The sequence below is a fragment of the Brachyhypopomus gauderio genome, chromosome 2 (genome assembly GCF_052324685.1).
Source record: "Brachyhypopomus gauderio isolate BG-103 chromosome 2, BGAUD_0.2, whole genome shotgun sequence".
NCBI classification, from domain to species: Eukaryota; Metazoa; Chordata; class Actinopteri; order Gymnotiformes; family Hypopomidae; genus Brachyhypopomus; species Brachyhypopomus gauderio.
In genome coordinates this window covers 10,111,597-10,130,713 of record NC_135212.1, presented here as the reverse complement: position 1 = coordinate 10,130,713, position 19,117 = coordinate 10,111,597, and the positions used below count along the sequence as shown (strand labels likewise).

Genomic DNA, 19,117 nt, shown 5'->3' with positions numbered 1-19,117 from the left:
AGCAGGTTTTTAAAGGTGGGTGGAGGTGGGGTGGAGGTGGGGGGCAGATGGGAGATGGAAAATGCCTTTATTTCTCATAATCTTCCCGCTCCGCCTTATCCATATTTCATGAAGAGGGCTGGAGGTAGGTGAGAATCTCAGACTAATCCACTGCAGAATACTTAGTCTCAGATTAAAATCGCTCGCTTCGCTGCGCTGTAATTTGCTTCCTATCGATTGCCTGACTGGAAAAGCGAGAGGAAGAAATTCGCGAGTCAGGGGTGTTCCATACATTTTACATTTCATTTCAGAAATGATATTAATGTGGCCTCTGTGGTATATCCATATGAGCGAGAGAGGAGACACAACAGGGGGAGTTGGAAGAGGACAGGAAGAAAGGTTAAGGGGGGGGGGGGGGGTTGGTGGAGGGAGCCGGACTCAAAGCGTCGGACTTCAAAGGAAATCGAATTTAAAAAGTGAAATTTGCGTGAAGTTTTTCAAAATGGCACGGACGCCACTGGCGGAGGAAGCGCTTGCGACTCCCCACAGGACACGACGGCGCGAATCAGAAGTGACGAAAGTGCGAATGAGAAGGTGGCACGGAGCAGACGCCATCAGCCCGGCCTGCGGTCACAGAGCGAGGAAGCGCCAACCTCTGCACATACGCGCGCGTGATGGGTTCGCTAGGGCAGACTGCCTTAAGGCCCCGCCCCTCCTCCACCTGCCCCGCCCCTCCTCCACCTGCCCCGCCCCCTGCTCCTCCCCCCTTCCCTCACACCCTAGCTCCCATGCAAGCCCGTGAGGCGAAGAGGTTTCCACTCCAAATCTTCACAGCTGCCAATTACAGATGGCAGGAGAATGTTTGAGCTGCTCAAACATGTGAGCTCCTCGCTGGATGAGATCGACTTTCCCCAGCTGAGAACTCAGGGCTGCCTCATAATCTGCGCCCCCTCTGGCCCCAGCGGTCCGCCTCGGCGCTCATAAAGCCCGGGGAAAGGAAACAGCACAGGTGCTTCTCGCACTTATGAGGTCAGTTCACTTCAGGAACTCAGCACAAGTCCAGATGTGTAGGTTACTTTCTTACTTGGCAAACAATGGTCTTTATTCTGCAAACCAGCTCTACACACGTACTTAACGAACAGTTAAAAAAGAGATCTCGTGGTATTAGCTGGTTTACATTAATAGGTGTTGTTAACATTGTGCATTTTCACAGGGGTGCGCCTCGAGGCTTTTTATGAGACAAGTCAGCAACAAACCCACAAACGTTGGCGAAACCAATGACCCGCCTGAACCCTCCGGACAAACCCGTCCAGGTGCTGTCTACCAGCTCAGCACATGTTGGGACCGGTTCGGCCACGCCACCAAGCGTGCGCGCTGTTGTGCGGCCGGTGGGCGTGTCCCCCTTAGGCTTGCGAACACACGCTCTCGCCGTGCTCAGCGCACTAATCTCACTACAGATCGCTCGCTTAGCACGACGGCTTTCTGCGGCTTTTCCCGCGCGCAGACCAACACACTTGCCTTGTGAAGATTATGTTATTGACGGAGAGCTTGGAGACAAAGGAGACAAAGGAGCAGATGGTTGGTTTCCGAGGAAGGAAGGAGGTAACGGACCTCCAGAACATAGAAGTCAATTTCGGCTTGAGTGTTCTACTCAGCACATCCAGTTGAGTTCATTGTAATATTTGACTCCTAGGGTTCAAGTACACACCTGCCGTGACTAAATTAGCGTGCACTGTTGTGTCTTATTGGTCTCTATTTATTTCCTGCCCAGAACACTTCAAAATAAATGTAATTTTATAAAATTATGTAAAAAAAAAAAACAGGTCATTACATATATAGGAAATGGAAGACTATTATGACTAATTCATCTCTCAGCTGTGATAAACATATGCTGTCGTCTCCTTTATTAAAATTCAATATGATATATGCACAGAATCTGCTTTGTTTTGCTGTCTTACAAGTAACTTTAGAGATGGTTTGAATCTCCATTGCTGCGCCTCATTTAAAAACATAAATAAACACATAAACAAACAAACAAAAAAACACAATGCAGCAGCAGACATGGGGCCCCAAACCTCCTGCAAAACAGCCCCCTTCTCCTGAGAGTGAGCGTGAACCAAGACGATACGTGGAGGACTGAGTTAGCGTCTGCAGCTGCTCCCAGCCCCCCCGCACGTGTGACAGCTGAGAATAAACAGTGCGCTAGAAGTGAGAGAGGTGTTCAAAGAACAACCAACAACCAAGTTCACCTAATGTAAAAATACATTTAGAAAGTAATGCACAAAAAATGTCACCCAGCTTCCTTGCGAGTTTAGACGGCCTGGCTGCGGACATCTGGCCAGGAAAGTCCCTGAAATGATCCATCTACCGTCATGTTATATCAGATAATGTTAATCAGATCTTAGTAACTTGAGATCTGAATTTATCCAAGGACAAATTCTTTCTGTCAGTTGTAGGTCTCTTTAAAATAATAATAATATACCCCAGACATAATTGAGATGCAGTGGATTGTGGGATAATTAAATCCATAGAGGATGCAATATACCTTAGGCGTGCACACCACCTAACATCAAAACTCAACCTCCGTAGCCCACAGCCTGCTAAATAAGACACACCCAGCACTTCTTTTATTACAGATACAGCTTGCGTTGGATTGATTGTTTGAGGTACAGCTTGCGTTGCATTGATTGTTTGTTTCTTTCAACCATTACCTTCCAAATGCAGATGAAATCAATCCAGGCCTCTCGTTAGGAGGATACCCACATGCACCATACTGTAGAAGATCTCCTGTTAGGTCCTTTGTGACCATCCTGAGAGTATTTCACTTTTAAAATAAAAAGGCGCACTGTGGGTGATAGAATGGGCCCCCATGGGCGTGAGTCCTATAGAGCCCTCCAGGCAGAGAGAAGTTCCCTTGTGTTTGGATTGGAACGCACCTCGATAGCACTGTTGATTCCTTGGTGGCAGAGAGTTTTAATGAGGCTTCTGGTGAAGGCTTCCAGATTTGGAGTGCAGGTCTGCGGGTTTCCATTTTTAAGAGCGAGATCCTACCTGTGTATCTGCAATTCCCATGATAACCTCTCCTCACGCTGCCCCTGCTTCTAATGGAGAACAAAGTAAAAAAAAAATGTTGCCCCCTCCAGTACCCTTTTCCATCTGATTTCTGAGAGAGATCGAGAAAGGGAGGGAGGGAGGGAGAGAGACTCTCATCTAAATGTGAAAAAGAACATGGCAAGAAAGACGAGACTCCCCAGAGATCTTGGGCTATCCTTGAGTTCAGGTTTGGCCATTCCGCCTGAAAGCCAGACCACAGCGGCCACTAATTAAACACATACAGCTAAATTGAACTGGGAAGAAAGTTACTGTAATTGGTTAACTTCATTATTTCATAGAACTATTCAAAATTTCTTCTAAAAGATATCTTTATTTTTATGCCAAGACAGTGTCTAATAATTAGCTTTTGAATGAGAGTTTGGCTAGCTTTTAGCTTTTATTGTCTGAAATAATTGTACTCCAAGAAGATAAACTCTCGTTGAAAAAATAGCTCTAAATTCAGAACAATCACTCATTGATGTCTTTTAGCTCCACAAAGCTGAACAGTACAGCCTTGGCTTTTAGCTGTTAGATTGTCATGTTTGATGGGAACGTGATTCACCGTGTGGACTAGAGTCCTACCAGATGTCGACTCTTAGAAAAGCCCCCCACCTTTAACTGAGAACTCTCCCATGTGACGAAGGACAAAGTGGCATTTTGTCTCGTGCAGCGTACGCCTGTCTTTCGTTTTCTCACCGACTGAGGGGTTTGACGAAATACAGGCCGGCCTCATTACGATTCGCCAAAAGTGCTTGGGGATCCAGGAACAGCTCTGCTTTCTTTAGACGAACTTTCAATTGGGGGGGGGGGGGGGGGGGTCATTCCCTCGTCGATCTGATCCCACTGAGATCATCTCCAGGCTGCCAGAAGTTGTTCAGTACTAACTGCTTCTTCTGTGGTACCCTTTGAAGTTTGCCTTCACTAGCATCTTGCCTTCTGGAACAATGGCTTCTGTAACTATGACTACAATCTCAGCAGTCAGATGCTGGAAGATCTCTGAAGTTCACGTGTCGTCTCGTTCATCGAAAGAGTTAACTGCATATGAATGGGTCCAAAAATTCAGATGCCAACCATGTAAACCACTTGAAGAAAGAACAGGTATGTGTGTCTCGTACATTACGAAGAGGAAAGGTTTTGAACACCGTGTTCAGGGAAGAATATAATCCCTTTGGAGGTTCACTCGAGGACACAAGCTCCCGAACATCAAAAGTCACTTCTCCAGAAAACTAACTGATGGTTTCTGCACCGCAGGGGACTGTAATTAATTATGTCCATTGTATTTTTATGAACAGGTGTTAATTTACTGCTCGTGGGCACTGCCCTCTCCTCTCTGGTCACCGCATGCCTCAGTGCAGCAGAAAATGCCACAATACTGAGAACTTGCCATGTCTGTCTTGGGATCCAATTACCGAAAGATGTGTCAGCGTTGGCCTCCGGACCTGCCCGTCAGCTCCGATTCAGAAGGTGGAATTGGCCAGCGCCTGCAGCCTCTTCTTCCTGCCGGCGCCTGGATTACACCAGAAAATGTTCACCCGCCGGCCACGCGACCCGGAACCCCGTGGCCCTCCGGCTACCTTCGTTTTGGCCGAAAAGCGGCCAGGGGGGTAATCTGCATGTCCGGTGGAAATGTGACGCCCCGGTCTGCTCCCACGCTGCCGAGCACAGCATTCTAATTTGGTGCCACATTGGTCTGCGACCCGAACCCGCTGGTGTTTACGGCACCCCATGCGCTGTAGTATAGCGGGTGGGAGGAGCAGAAAAAGATGTGATTCAGATCTTCCCCTCCAGATACTTCCTTCGTTCTCCTGGATGACTTTGCCATTATCCTGTGAGGGGCCCACAGTCTCGTTTCCACCAGGAGACTCAGGCCCGGTTTAGGTGTACAGCGTCCGTGCAGTCGCAAAAGTGTTGACACGGCTCACTCCAGAATTGAACAAAATCTCACCTCAGGATCAACACATCCTCCTAACACTTTCTTCTGTGTATTAATATAATTCAGGTCCTAACCTGTAAAGTCCATGCTCTAATCCTTTTCTGATGGCTCATAGATTTAAGTCAGGATGTGATGAACTCACAGGATTCTTCTTACCTGGATCACCTGAATAGGCAGGAATATCTTATGGACACTGTTTAGGAAGTCTACTTAGCCCCACTGATATGCTGATGGGCCGAGGGGCTGATTTTCATCAACTGTTTATAAACCTTCACAACCACCTACTGCCTCCTAACAGGGCATGCCGCTCCTGGCTACGTTTGTTTACACTAAACACTGTTTATTTTCCTGCTTTTTCCCATCTTATTTTTTCACAAATATCACCAAGTCACAGTGCCCGACAGTGATGTAATTTCACAGGACTCTTCACCACGCCGAGTTTCATTGAAAAACAAGTTCGCTGGCATCACCTGGTGCCAGAGATAAACTTTAACGTCTCTTCCTTCGTTGAGACGGGAAACCACGTCCTAACCCTCCGATCCGTGGCCTTCAGCACGGAAACAGAAGCACCCCGTACCCTAAGTGCGTTCACCAAACTTGAACGCCCGCCTACCCCGCACGCCCTGCACACCCCGCACGCCCGCTTCATGCAGGCTCAGGAAATTGCGGCACCTTGCTGTTGATGGCATACACAAACTCATTTCGCGGTGCAAGACAATGCAATAAGCATTTTGTGGCTGGTAGGTCAGGAGCCTGTCAATATTTACTCCTCTGTGTCCTGCCGAGTGGTGGAGGGCTGGATAACCCACGAAGCCTCCTGCTCTGAGAGGAACCGATATTAGAACGTAAATAAGTGTTGGTTGAGTAAAGCATCACTCTCTGTCTCTCCCTCTCTCTCTCTCTCTCTCTCTTTTCATAGCATATTTGTTGGGTGAAGGCAACACTCATTTCAATTCATGTGGCCTCTTTAGCTTCATCAGCGAGTAATAACAAATCCATCCTGCCGCACATACAGTAGGCCAACCAAATCCACCCCGTTTTTATCCCTTATTTACTGGGAGTAAAGATTTCTCTCTCTTCTCTCTAAGATTTATCCCTTCGTCTCTATGTTCCATCGTCTACTAAAAACAAAAGGCTTTTAAGATCGTCATTATTTTGTTTGACTTAACCCCCTGTGCTGTGTTTCTCAAGATGCCGGGTCATCTGCTTCCCCTACTGAGAACCCTCCCCAAACAGAGACTCCTCCCCCAACAAGACCCCTCCCACAACCAAGACCCCTCCCCCCACTTACCCCTTCCCCCACACCCTGTCATGCCATTAGTGATGGTTATGTGACATCACCTCTACCCAGTAGCTTGTGAGCCTAACTCTTGACACATTTACTCGCCAGTGGACAGTACTGAGATATAGGTGTAGAAACGATGGTGGAGTGATGTGATTAGGAGTGTGTGTTTGTGCCTGTGTGTGTGTGTGTGTGTGTGTGTTTGTCACCAGAGCTGTGTGCATTTTATGGGGAATTAGTGTGTATAAGACAATGTAAGCATTGGCTTGTTGAAGTTCCTCTGTGTGGATGTAGACTGGTACCTCATCAGGTACCAGACTCCCTTCTTCCTCAGCACCGTGCTGGGGGCTCCGAGCTCGGTCCCTTCCTCACGCTGGCAGCTGTCGCTCTGGGTCTTCCCTCCGTCCCCCGACTGGGCCGCCCCTCCGACTCCAAACCCCTCGCCTGCCTGCACCCGCCCGCGGACCCGCGCCACCGTCACCACTGTTCAGTCAGAATGGTCTCTCAGTTCTCACACCGGCCTGTCAGGACCGGAGCTCATCGGTACAGGTGTGACAAAGAAATGAGTCAGTGTGTAATGCCAGCTGCACAGGACGACTACGATGACGCAAAAGAATCCCAACAGGTGATGGACCCGTCACTCAGAGGCAGGTGGAGGGCCCACGCACCGCTGCTCCTCTCCGCACGGCCTCGTGGGTCGTGGGTCTCCGCTTCTGCCCTTATACCCCAGGGCCTCTGGCCCACCACCACTGTTGTCTGTGCAGAAATGGAGAAACCCACCCCGGGACCCAGACACTCCAGCTTGGGGGGTAAGGGGGGGGGGGGTATAAACAGCAGTTTTGTGGTACTACGCCTTCTCCTCGGGTCCGTTCGGTATGGGTTTCGTCTGACCAGGCACTCAAATCAAGTCAGTCAGGAGGAATGAAACAAGAGACAGCCACAAGCGTGACATCCACAGCCTGTCGATACGTATTAATCTTTAAAGCAGCCGTGACGGCAAGCCACGAGGGACATGGGGCCCTCATTTGTTTTGCGACGTCTTTGCTTAATGCTACAAAGAGCTGCCGGTGGGAGGAAAAATGAACTCCATCAGGAAGCTGTCTAAGATTTCTCTGACATGCTCAACCTCCTCTCCAGTAAGTGTATCGCCACTTCCTGTGGACATGTGATCCCCCAGAATCTATCGGGGACGGTTCGTCCAGGGCTCACGTGGATGCGTCATTCGTCAACTTCAGCTCTGTTTTGCAGGCCACTGGTGCACCAGGATTTTAAGCCCGTGCAGCAGCCGAGCGTTGCTTGGTGGGGAAAAAACACCGTGCACTTCTGAGATTTGAAATGGTTATTATAGTACCTCAATCGGCCAATCCCAGCAGAATCCCGGGATGTTTGTACTGTGTCCGTTCAGTTCAGGATTTAAATCAATTTGAATGAAGTGCACTTATTTCGCAATTGCTTCATTGTGAGCCTTTTAACGCGGCTGCAGTTCCGTACACGCTTTCACGTTCTTTTCAGAGCTTTGTGAACGCTGGGCCTGGTGGCGGGACGGTTCTGCTGATGGGGAGGGTCGGCTGATGGAAGATGAAAGCCCGGCTCGAGTAGTGCCGCTGCAGCTCTTTGAACTGTTTGTGTGTGTGTGTGTGTGTGTGTGTCTGTGTCTGTGCGTGTGTCTGTGTTTTTTTTTTTAGAATTGTCTAAGATGGCAAGTGTGCAGAATGGCATTTAAAGAAATAGACAAAGGAAGAAACGAAGAAAAAGAAAGAAAGAAAACAGAAAATGTAGCTCCTGTTCACCATCTACTGTAATATGCTGACAATGTACTGTTGGGTGCTTTGTTCGTGCCCGTAGACAAGCTAGCTGTCCAAGTCTGCGTGTGTAAACGCGTCTTGCGGTTCGGCTGTTTCACTACTGTCCAAAACAATACAAGTGTATTACAGGGCTTTTGTTTGGTCCTGAGGGGCATGCCTTGCAAATAATAATAGTAATAATAATAAAAAGATGAAAAACAATAATAATAACAACATTGATGATAATAATAAATAAATACATAAATAATACATTATTATTATTATTATTATTATTATTACAACAACTTGTTTCTACTGTCCTTTTTTAGAGATTTCTCTCTTCTCTCTGAATGAGTTGAGGGTTTTCTGTTCTGGTGGTTAATCTGAGCCGACGCTGGCATTTAGCAGCCTAATGTTTAGAGAACAATGCTCGGGCAGCGTTCTGTTTGAAACACTAAAAGCCCACATCCATGACTTTGCACCAGCCCGTTCTGTGTCTTTTAGCTGGTGGACAGATTTGCTGTAAATGTCACTCGGGACACAGCGTGACAAAATAATGACAGGCTTCTTTCAAAGAGAGCAATTTCCCAGAACTGAATGAGCAGGATGTGTACAGCGCACAATATCTGCACTTGGCCACCAGATTGGGCCGACTGTCGATATCGTTCTGACATGCCTCTGAAAATGTGGCCAGATAAATGGACAGGATCCAAGACGTACACACACACACACACACACACACACACACAAAACCGCACACGTGCACACACACATACACACACACACACATGAAGGCAGCTGCCAAGAAAAGAGAAGATGAAATATTGTAGGAGCCTCGCCAATAAATCAAGGTGCTTCCTTGATTGCCTGTGCAAGGAACGCTCCATTAAATCTCCCCCCTCGTTATGCATAGTAAGTAATTAGCACATCATGGCTGACCGTTCCCTTTAGCAGGCAGAACATCCGTCCTCTCTACTCTAACAAGTAGGCGCTCTCTTGATGTCACAAACAGCTTTGTTCCATATGAATCCTGTCTTTAGTGCTTCCACCAATGATTCTCTTTCTCTTAGTAAGATCAGAAGCAAAGGACAGCCTATCCGAGGACCCCACTGCTGATATGCTAATTATGTAAAGTTAGTCTGGGCAGCAGCAGGTGGTGGGCGGGACTTTCTCCAGACCCTTGTCCCCTTGCTGGGGCGTGGGCGTGGCCTATTTTTCATTCCTCGACACGTTCGTGAAGCGGACGAGAGCTGACGAACAAACGGGAAGCCAGATCGCTGCTCACGCCGATCGGCCGAGCTCGCCGGTCACGCCCTCGGCGTGAAGGCCTCCGCCTGCACCACACATACACACACACACACACACACACACACACAAACGCAGATGTAAAACCGATGCCACAGAGGAAAGTGCACGACCAAAAAATACGTTAATTGGTCAAACGAATCTTCGCCGTGCTGTTCTAATCAGTCTCTCCCGGCATGCTGAAGAGAGCTCACAAGGAGCTCAATAATGAGATGTTGTGCTACAACGGCACCCAAGAAACAAGTGCAGACCACACTATAAACACAAGGCCCTACAAGGACATGAAGTAATCAGACTTTACCCGTGGGAGTCCCGTAAATGGGAGCCTGTGTAACAGTAAGTAAAAATGCCCCCGCATTCCCGTCCCTGCCCCTGTGTACCTGCCCCCCGACGCTCCCTGCCCCCGATCTCGACTCTGAGAGTTAGCTCGCCTTGCGCAAAAAACAGAAATGCTTCACTGATGACCTTGTTGAAGAGAGTCCAGCAGGAAATGCATTGTGGGTAGTTTTGGCTCCTCTCTCTCTGTCTGACTTTATGCGAGCCCGACGCGCCTTCCTCTCCCTGCCAAGGCGAGGCCATAAAACACTCAGCATCATTGGACCCGCGCGGCCCGGCGGGACGGTAAGACCATTGGGCCAAAACAAAAGACGCAGGCAGCGCAGGAAGCGGAGGAAATGCATTTCTTTCATCGTGACGGAGAAAAAAAAAAACAAAGGGCAGAAAGAAAGAGGAACCCTGCGAGGGGAAGGGGAGGGGGAAACCCGTGAGAGGATGATGAGTGTGCGTCGTCCTTCCTCACAGAGGAGGGGAGGCAGGTGTGTATTCAGGACACACATGCGCGGGCTGGTGTTTTTAATTCACTGCCACGGGTGACACTGTTGCACGAGAATTTGACTATTCTGCTAGTAACTCCTGGTTGAGGGTGAGGCCGACACTTTGACCCGTCTTGAAACGCCTGTTGAATCATAACTCGTCGAGACACCTTGGTCACTCTTTTACTCACTCTCTCTGACTCTCTCTTTGTTCATCTCTAGTTCACTTTCTGTGTATATCTTTCTTTGTCTATATCTCTCTAGCTCTCTCCAGATCTATTGCTCTGTCTCTATCTATCTATCTATCTATCTATCTATCTATCTATCTATCTATCTATCTATCTATCTATCTATCTATCTATCTATCTATCTGGATAGGGCAAAGATCAGGGAGGGACAGAAGTGGGTGATTTTGTTAGGAACGCTAGACCACGCAGGGTGAGGACCATTAAGACGTTTCACGGAGACGTCTCCTGTGCAGTCGACAGAGGCCTGTCTTTGATCCCCATAGTCACACCCACTTCCAGACAGTCATGGAGACTCGGGAAGTTCAGCGCATTACAAGGCCGGATTCAGCCGCCAAAACGAGTGAATCGCTTTTAAGAAAGTGCACTCGCGCGCACGCCCGCAGACACTCGCGCCTTCGGCGACTGATCTGCGAAGGAAACCCTCACAAACTGCTGTTCGCACATTACCGTTGACATGTTGCCTTACGTTTCCTATGCATTTTCAATTCACCAGTTGAGGAGGATCAGTTCCCAATAGAGTGATCGCGGGCAACTTCCCTTTGAGTGCCTGACATTTTACTTGCGAGTGTCTTTGTGAGCCTACTGTCAGAAATGAGAGTGTGTGTGTGTGTGTGCAAGCGTGCGTGTGTGTGTGTGAGGAAAAGAAAGCAAAGCAAAAAAAAAAAAAAAAGGCGCTACACTATCAGAATATCATATTCTACCTTCCCCTCAGAGTAGGTGACATGCGGTGGAGTTATCCCAGTGCTCTTTTGGCATTCTGAGAGACAGAAGCAGAGACAAGCATTTAAAAGGAAAGAGAGAGAGAGAGAGAGAGAGAGAGAGAGAGAGAGAGAGAGAGAGAGGCAAAGGGAGAGGCAGAGAAAAGGAATTTGCTCTTAACATCTTCTGAATTATACTCTATAATTGAATATCTGATTCACCTGTTTGTTTTCTCTATCTCAGTTTTCTCCCATAATGACATTACTCTACTGCTTATGGTCTATTAGACACATGCAAATGAGCAAAGAGTTCTAATAACAGAATCCCCCCCCCCCCCCCCCCCCAAGTCTCTCAACTCCCTGCCAACCACTCCCCGCCCAAGGAGGAACCCCACACTGAACCGGTGGCCGTGAGTTACGCTCAACTTGATATATTCCGTTCTGCTGCATGCAGATGTACTTACGGTACTGAAGACTCGTGGAAAATGAAATCAGCATCCGTTCCAAAACTTCCAGCGCTTATGATTAAAAATATATATTTAGTGATGGGGGCACTCTCCCCAGACTGGGTGGTTTTTCCTGTTATTCACATAATGGGAATGAAGTCTATTAAAAAGGCAGCTGGAGAGAGAGAGAGAGAGAGAGAGAGAGAGAGAGAGAGAGAGAGAGAGAGAGAGAGAGAGAGAGAGAGAGAGCGTATATGTAAAGTGACATTTTTTTAGTTTGGAATCTCGGGAATAAATTCAATCAACACTTCGACATGATGTCATTGTTTTTTCCGTGGTCTAATGCCAGCCAAGCCATTTTCTCACCAGTGCACCTTGTGGTTGATGAAGATGCTGTTAGCCAAACAGGAAAACAGCTGATAAGAAGTCAAACGCAGAACGCCCTGTTGGAAGGGTTTCTGCTGTGTGATAAGATTCCTTTGCAGTGTACGAGCACGTATGATCTCCCACGATTCCTCAATATTTCTTAAATGAGTTTCCTACTCTATTGTCTACCCAACAAAGCAACCGAGATTTGACTTCTTCCGAAAACAAAGCGAACTAAAAGAAAACTAGCTCACACCACTAAAAGCTTCATTGTTTTTTGCAGTTTGGTACAAAACCTTGACTACAGATATATGGAGGATTGCCCGCACCCATCCAGCCGTCACAGAGTTTAGCGATCTTGAGGAAAGATCCAACCGAAATCGGAGTGGATGAAATGGATAATGGATTTTAATGGATAATTGTTTAAATTTTGGGGTAGTGATGGAGAAGACAGGGGCGGAGCCTCCGAGGATAACTGGGGTGCTTCCACTTCCTGCCAAAAGGCCGATGCCTCCTAACGGCGGAGTGAAGCAGACCTAAAGGACACGGAGGTGGCCGGGTGAGAACACCTGTCTCAGAAATGCGAATACGTGAGTTGATCCTCCGCTAGGCAGCCTAACTGTGGGTTCTCAAATGGCAGGAAGTGAAGACTGGGCATGATGGGTAATTATCCATTACGGGGTTTTGAGCCAGAGGTCAAGAGGTCATACCAAATTGATCATTGTTGTAACATGAAGGCAGTTTATTTTCAAAATGGTGCGCCAGGCAAAACTCCAAAGTCTCCAGAGCAGTGCCTCAGAAGTAGAATACACAGCAGAAACGACAGACAGATAAGAAAGATAGAGACACATTCAGAGGCATTTTAACTCAATGTGATTTAGTCTCAAATTTTGGTGTTATCTCATATGATGACATAGCAGTTTTACATTTTCATCAAAATATTATTCCAGTCCCTGATTTATCTCAATGAGCACGAGAAAAATACAGATGTTTGAGTTTAGATAAGGAGGCCACATCTGTACAGACATATATGGGCCCCTGATAATCAACTTGAAAGACCTGCGCTAGCAACCACTAGAAGAACGAGTCACTAATAACCCCAGTGGGACTCGAACACAAGACGCTCTGCATCGAGAGGCCCCCTGTTCTTCTCAACTGGCCACAGAAGAGTTTGGAAAATGGCGAGCAAAGGTTTTCTCACCACAAACAACAACGTGTGTTGACGAAGAAGCGGTTTCTTTTTTTTTTTTTGTTTTTAAAGAAGTGGTGGTTGTTGTAGTTTTTGAATCTTCCTTATTTTTTGTGCCCTGAAGGAAACTAATGAATCCCGCAGGGCGCTAATGCTGCGGGCGTCTCTCCCCTACGGCCACCGAAGCTCCATCCAGCCTTATCAGCACTTCTCAGGCTTCAGGACGCTGCACCATGAGCGCGGAGACTCTAATTTTGTAAGAGGCCGTGTAATGTTATCAAGTGAAGATGAATGACAGGCTTCTGGGTGGATGTAATAACGGCGAGGCACCGCTGAAAATAGGGAACTTAAATACCGATGCCTGTACTTGATGTGATGGATGGTGATTGTGACGGAGATGATGTTGAACTCTTAGGACATTAACTAGTGTCTGCAATCAAACCTGTGATGTTATAAATAAAGCTCATAAAGCCAGATATCGATGTGCTAAGCTCAATTTTAGAATCTTTTCTCTTTCTGCATGGAAGAGTCATATGTGCACCCAGTAGCAGGTTACAGAATTAGATTTAGTGTTGATTGACATGTTATTTATGCCCCACTGTCTTTGTACATTTAAACAGTCTCTTGTTTTCTGGTTTTGCATCTTACTCCATGCTAATATGTGATTATGTATGCTATGCTAATGTGCAGTTGCAGATTACGCGTGCTCATTCATGGATGTCATGCGATGAGAAACTGAATAAATGTATGCAAATCCACGCCCCTCCAGTTTTTCCTGGTCCGGTTAAGTGGGTTTTGTTGCAGTATGCGCTCCACTGATGAGCTGTTTTGATCTTGGAGTCATTTGGCCCCAGACTGTGGCTCAGTCTTGGGGCTCCACGTTGCGGTGTGGACGTTTAATCTGATCTGAATGGTAAAGGTGGTTTGCAAGGTTTGCGGTCATGCGGGAAGCCGACATGATATGATGTGTCTAATTTGCAGCTCTGAACTGTGGGGTGATTGGCGTCATGGTGTGTGAGTGTGGTGTGTGTGTGTGTGTGTGTGAGACATTGACAGAGAGAGGGAGAGAGAGTGTGTGTGTGTGTGTGTGTGTGTCAGACACAGTGTGTGAGATTGAGAGAAAGACAGGGTGAGAGGGAGAGAGGGAGACGTGTATGTGAGCGTCAGCTTTTAAAACCAAACAACAAAGCAGCTTTTTGAACTGCAGCAGCAGGATTCTACCAGTGGCAACAATGAACCCGCTAAAGCGTGCAATATGTGTACCCATCATGCACTCTGTGTACCCATCATGCACTCTGTGTGTAAACTCACAATCAGTCCAGCAACTGCTATTTGAGTCATTATGGATTAGAGCTCAAATGTAAAAGAAGACAGGAGAGGCTTTAGTACAGCCCCCCCAACACACACACACACACACACACACACACACACACACACACACACACACACACTCACACGCACACGCACACGCACACACACACACACACACACACACACACACACACACACACACACACACACAGATGTGCACACACGCACACACACACACACACACACACACACACACACACACACACACACACACACACACACACACCCACACATGCACACACCCACACACACTCCCAGACCCGTCTGCTTCTGAAATCCCACTGGAGCTGTTTGGATTCATGTTTTCCTGCTTAACAACTTCACGTGTGAGATCACAAGCTATATTCTCAGAGCGTTTCGTAGTTTCCCCGTCAAGCTAGCTTTGAATTTGACTTTTAAGACCAGCTCCAAGATTGTCGTGATAGTTCTTAATAGCTTTGCTAAATAAGTTAACATCATCTGTTCCACATTTAATATTTAATCGCATGCATCAAGTGGTAATCTTCCATATTGTCTTCTCCGTGCTTCTGTTGGAGCAAAAATGAACGATATGTTACTATAAAGAGAACTAAAATGCAGATTGTTTCCAATTTTGGAATGAAAACAGTTCATGTCACGGCAATATATCATGTAGGAAACGTGGAGATATTTACTCTAAATGCAACTCCTAAATGCAATTTTGACTTATGTTCTCCATGTAACCTTCTAAACCCCATGTTAGCTGAATTATTGCATGATGTTGTAGGCTTTATTTTGATTACGTAAGAACTAGTCTCACGGAGAAACTAATAACGCTGAAAAATAGCGAGTTAATGAAAATGAGAAGCTTGCGTCGTGATCAGGGCTGTATAATTCTACAGCAGGAAGCATTCTGTGGTGACCTAAACTCAAACATTAGTACTGCCGCTGTGCCGAGAGATGAGAGATTAGGTTCTATTCATACAGTACTCTTATCAGTTGGCCTCACGCTAAAAAAAAATCATTATCATTGACTTTTCAGAAAGTATTCTGAACGGTGAAAAAACCCCTATGATTATATGCTAATCTGTACTGAACAGGTATAACTCCTCTGGATTAGCACAGAAAACCAGCGTAGAGATATTGAACGAGCTATGTCCCATTCTCACTCCTGTAGATGAAGTAAATGTCTTCCATGGGGGGAAAAAACACGCCTGGTAATTTCTTTTGAATAACTGCTTTGCGGAATTTGTGAATAGTAAAGAACCCCGTTTTCTGAGACGAGTCTGATTGATCAGACGAGGTCACTGCGGTGGATCGGTTCTGCTGGCGTGTCCGTGGGTTTGCTGCTGGACGTTATGGACAGCAGTCTCCGCATAGGCACCGCGGGTCCCCTCTGACCTTGCGTGGATCACCACGTCGTGTTTTAAGTCACATCATTAATCATTATGAGATACTGAATATTGATATGGACTGTCGTAATGCGCGAGTAGTGAATAATCAATCCATGCCAGCTGTTCAATTCCTCCCCCATGGGTGGGGTGGGGGGGCACTATAAGAATTAAATTAGCTACCACATTTGTGCTATGACAAATCTCTGTGTACACACACCGAATACTGCAAGGAACGGGAAACAGTGAAAGATTGTGAAAGTGTAGCTAAAGGTATCAAAACGTGCTGGGTTTTCTAATCGCCTATCAAACACAGAACCGTATACTGGCAAACTTCTCAAAGCCAGACCCGTGTGCTGTGAACATGGGCGCGATTCGGATTCCTGCACGTCCGGATTGACCTTCGCCACCCGAGGTTCTTCTTTGCCTCCACGCCGTCCAAGGTCCAGCACTCCGGTACTGAAGCCCTTAGGGTCTTTAGTGTGCTGCAGCGCATACTGGGTCGCCAGGTTTTTATCACACAGCGTGACATCTAGTTGTTCACATACGCGAGCTGACATGGGGCGCCATGGTGACACACAGCATCAGGACCACGTCGCAGAAAAGACCAGAGGCGCGAATGCTGGAAGAGTCACATCTTTCCGCGAGAGAGGGGCGCGTGCCCTTTCACCAGGCTGTGATAGGGGGGAAAGGCGTTTACTGTGGATTTACTGGTATGTGTCATGAAGACTGACAACATCCATTCAAAAGCAGACAGTGAGACCGGGAGGCCGAACGCAGTGTGCCCAAATATCCCGCGTGTATGTGGGCTGCTAGATCATCTCTCTTTGATGTGAAGTCGGATCAAACTGCGTGCAGATAGGAGGCAGAATAGTGAATTTTAAAATATATGCTTCAGGGCAGCTGTAAGCTTCCTCATTATATAGCGGGTATGACCTGTGCGATTAGCCTATGTGTGCGCAGTTTGAAGAGTGGTTCGCTTTTCCACAGTTTCACACAGTTTGTTTATTTACATAATAAAAGCATTAACCATAGTCCATAATCCCAACAATTATCCATTTCCACAGACTCTACGTTTCGCTTCACCCTTAATATTAGAAACAGAAGCCGATGAGAGAGAAAAGAAGGAAAAGCCGTCGCCTTTTTCCACACAATCACGCGAGTGACGCGTCGTCTCATAAGATCACTCCATTCCGGCTGAGCGTAAATCCGCTCCTGGTTTTCGCGACCCACTGCTTATACATCGTCTCTCCTCACTCCTGCATTGCTGTACAAGCAGATGTTGGCCAGCTAAAAAACCCAATTTACACGACTCTCTCACCGGAGCAAGAATTCGCTTCATAGAGCGCGAACACCAGACACCAGAAGTCGTTTGTGGCTCAGACGCGTCTGAATTGAGTGAGTTGCAGAAATTGAAGGCGCGGAGTAATCTCTCCTCCTGTACCACACCTGTGATGCGCTGTTTCTGAGCGACGGAGACGCACGGCGGGTTGCTCATGGCCAGACGCGCAGAGGAGATGCTCTCATCCAGGGATGCGATGCAGTGGGAGGTTTGAAACTGCGTGAGACCGCTCCAACTAACTCTCCCGACGCGCTATAAATACTCACCAGAGCCCTTACAGCTAATACTGTACAGAGAAACTTGAGCAAGAACGCTGTTTAAACAAATAAAAGATGAAGCCGTCGCATCTGGGTCCCTTTGTCCGCCGGAGACCCACGGTTATTCTCGCATACGTCTGGCTTCTTTCCGTCGGATTTACCTGCATTGGTGAGTTCACTGTTATATATATTTTAATTTGGTTGTATTACAGATTTTGGAGAGCGTAGACTGAGCAACCGCATCTTTGCTTGGTGAGACGTTTACACGTTGCCCGTCTTTCTCAATAAGGCGTGTTTTCATCTGGAGAATTGAGAATAAACAACACTGTCCCGGCGGTATAATTAGTATCCAAAACAGCTAGCTTGCCGAGGTGGGTCCGTACTCACTGAGCTGGACCGACGTTTTAAAGATGAGAGTTTGTTCTCTTCGAACTAATGTATTTGTCTCCGTTACATCAACTTGGGCTTTTCTCTTTCACGGGGACCCGATACCAGTACGACAAGCACGTTGTTGCTTATTTATACAGAATGTAGTCTAGCATCATAAACATGATCATTATTTGGATATTGATAAAATATATTTATATATTCGCGCTTATTCTGGATCCGATTTGCATCCTAAAGGATGATAACATATAAAGGTGAACCGGGAGATCCGGTACTGAGTTCGAGAGGTTGATCCGAACGGGGAACACGAGGCACGCAGAGCGACATCGCGGTGCCGAACCCCGGGACACGGGATATAACAACGAGAACGTGTTTGCATGGGACTGTAATTCCTGAAGCTATCAAGGTCCGACTTAAACGGGTCATGATTTGTGTGCGACATCTCATTCCGCACAACAGCTACCTGGTGAGGACCGACACTACCTGCATGAACTGTTCCATAACGCGTTTCCTTGTGCCGACGGCTGTTCCTGCTGCATTTGCAGTATTCTGACAGGTTGGCGGACTAAGCTGGCCTCCTTCTGCGGTCTGGGGAGCCCGTGCATGATAGCAAAAATCATTCTGAGCACAAGCATGTACAAAAAGCGTCGTAAAACACACACCGCGTTTTTACGCAGAACCGAAGCGGACGCTTTACGCGCCATCTGGAAAGCGGCCCAGATTGTGTTGAGCTGCTTAATCAACGTAAGAGTCGCTCGTGATGTAAGCCGTACTGCGCGCTTAAGGTCGGATACCCCTACCCCGTCCGTCTGTTTGGACCTCTCCTTTTTCAGTCTTTTCTCTGAGACGAACGGCCAACACAACTGCGTGGCTTTGCTGTCCTCTTTACGGGAAAATAGCCCAATCCTTGGCTATAACTGATTTTAAATGGAAAACACTGAGTTCCACTGTAAATACACCGTGGTTGCTTAGTCTGTGTATGGCTGCATTATAAAGATTGAAGGACTAGGCTAACAGCATAGGCGTAACAGAGCTCACGTGTTTTAAGGTCCCCATCTCACAAGTTCATGTCCAGACACAACATAAGAAGCCTGTCAGACTTTTTTACCAGTTACTTATTAACTTCTTAATTCAGTTCTTTAATCCTGTTAATAGTCACTCTCAGTAACATGACCAGGCTGTCCGGTACATTCAGCATTCAGTAAGGGCACATGGGCTTCCTCATTAAGACCTCTCTGGGACTTTTAACACCCCAGCGGGGCCACTATGGGTAACT

The 19,117-nt window shown here is 47.1% G+C and overlaps 1 protein-coding gene across 1 annotated transcript in view; it reads left to right on the top strand.

The window, feature by feature from the left end:
• The first annotated feature begins 17,080 nt into the window (after positions 1–17,080).
• The window catches only part of unc5a (unc-5 netrin receptor A), a 123,597-nt gene continuing 121,560 nt past the window's right edge, over positions 17,081–19,117 (top strand). Inside the window, exon 1 of the mRNA XM_076986615.1 lies at positions 17,081–17,623. Within this exon, the coding sequence (XP_076842730.1) occupies positions 17,530–17,623 (94 nt within the window). The 5' untranslated portion in view covers positions 17,081–17,529. The remainder of the gene's footprint in view (positions 17,624–19,117) is intronic.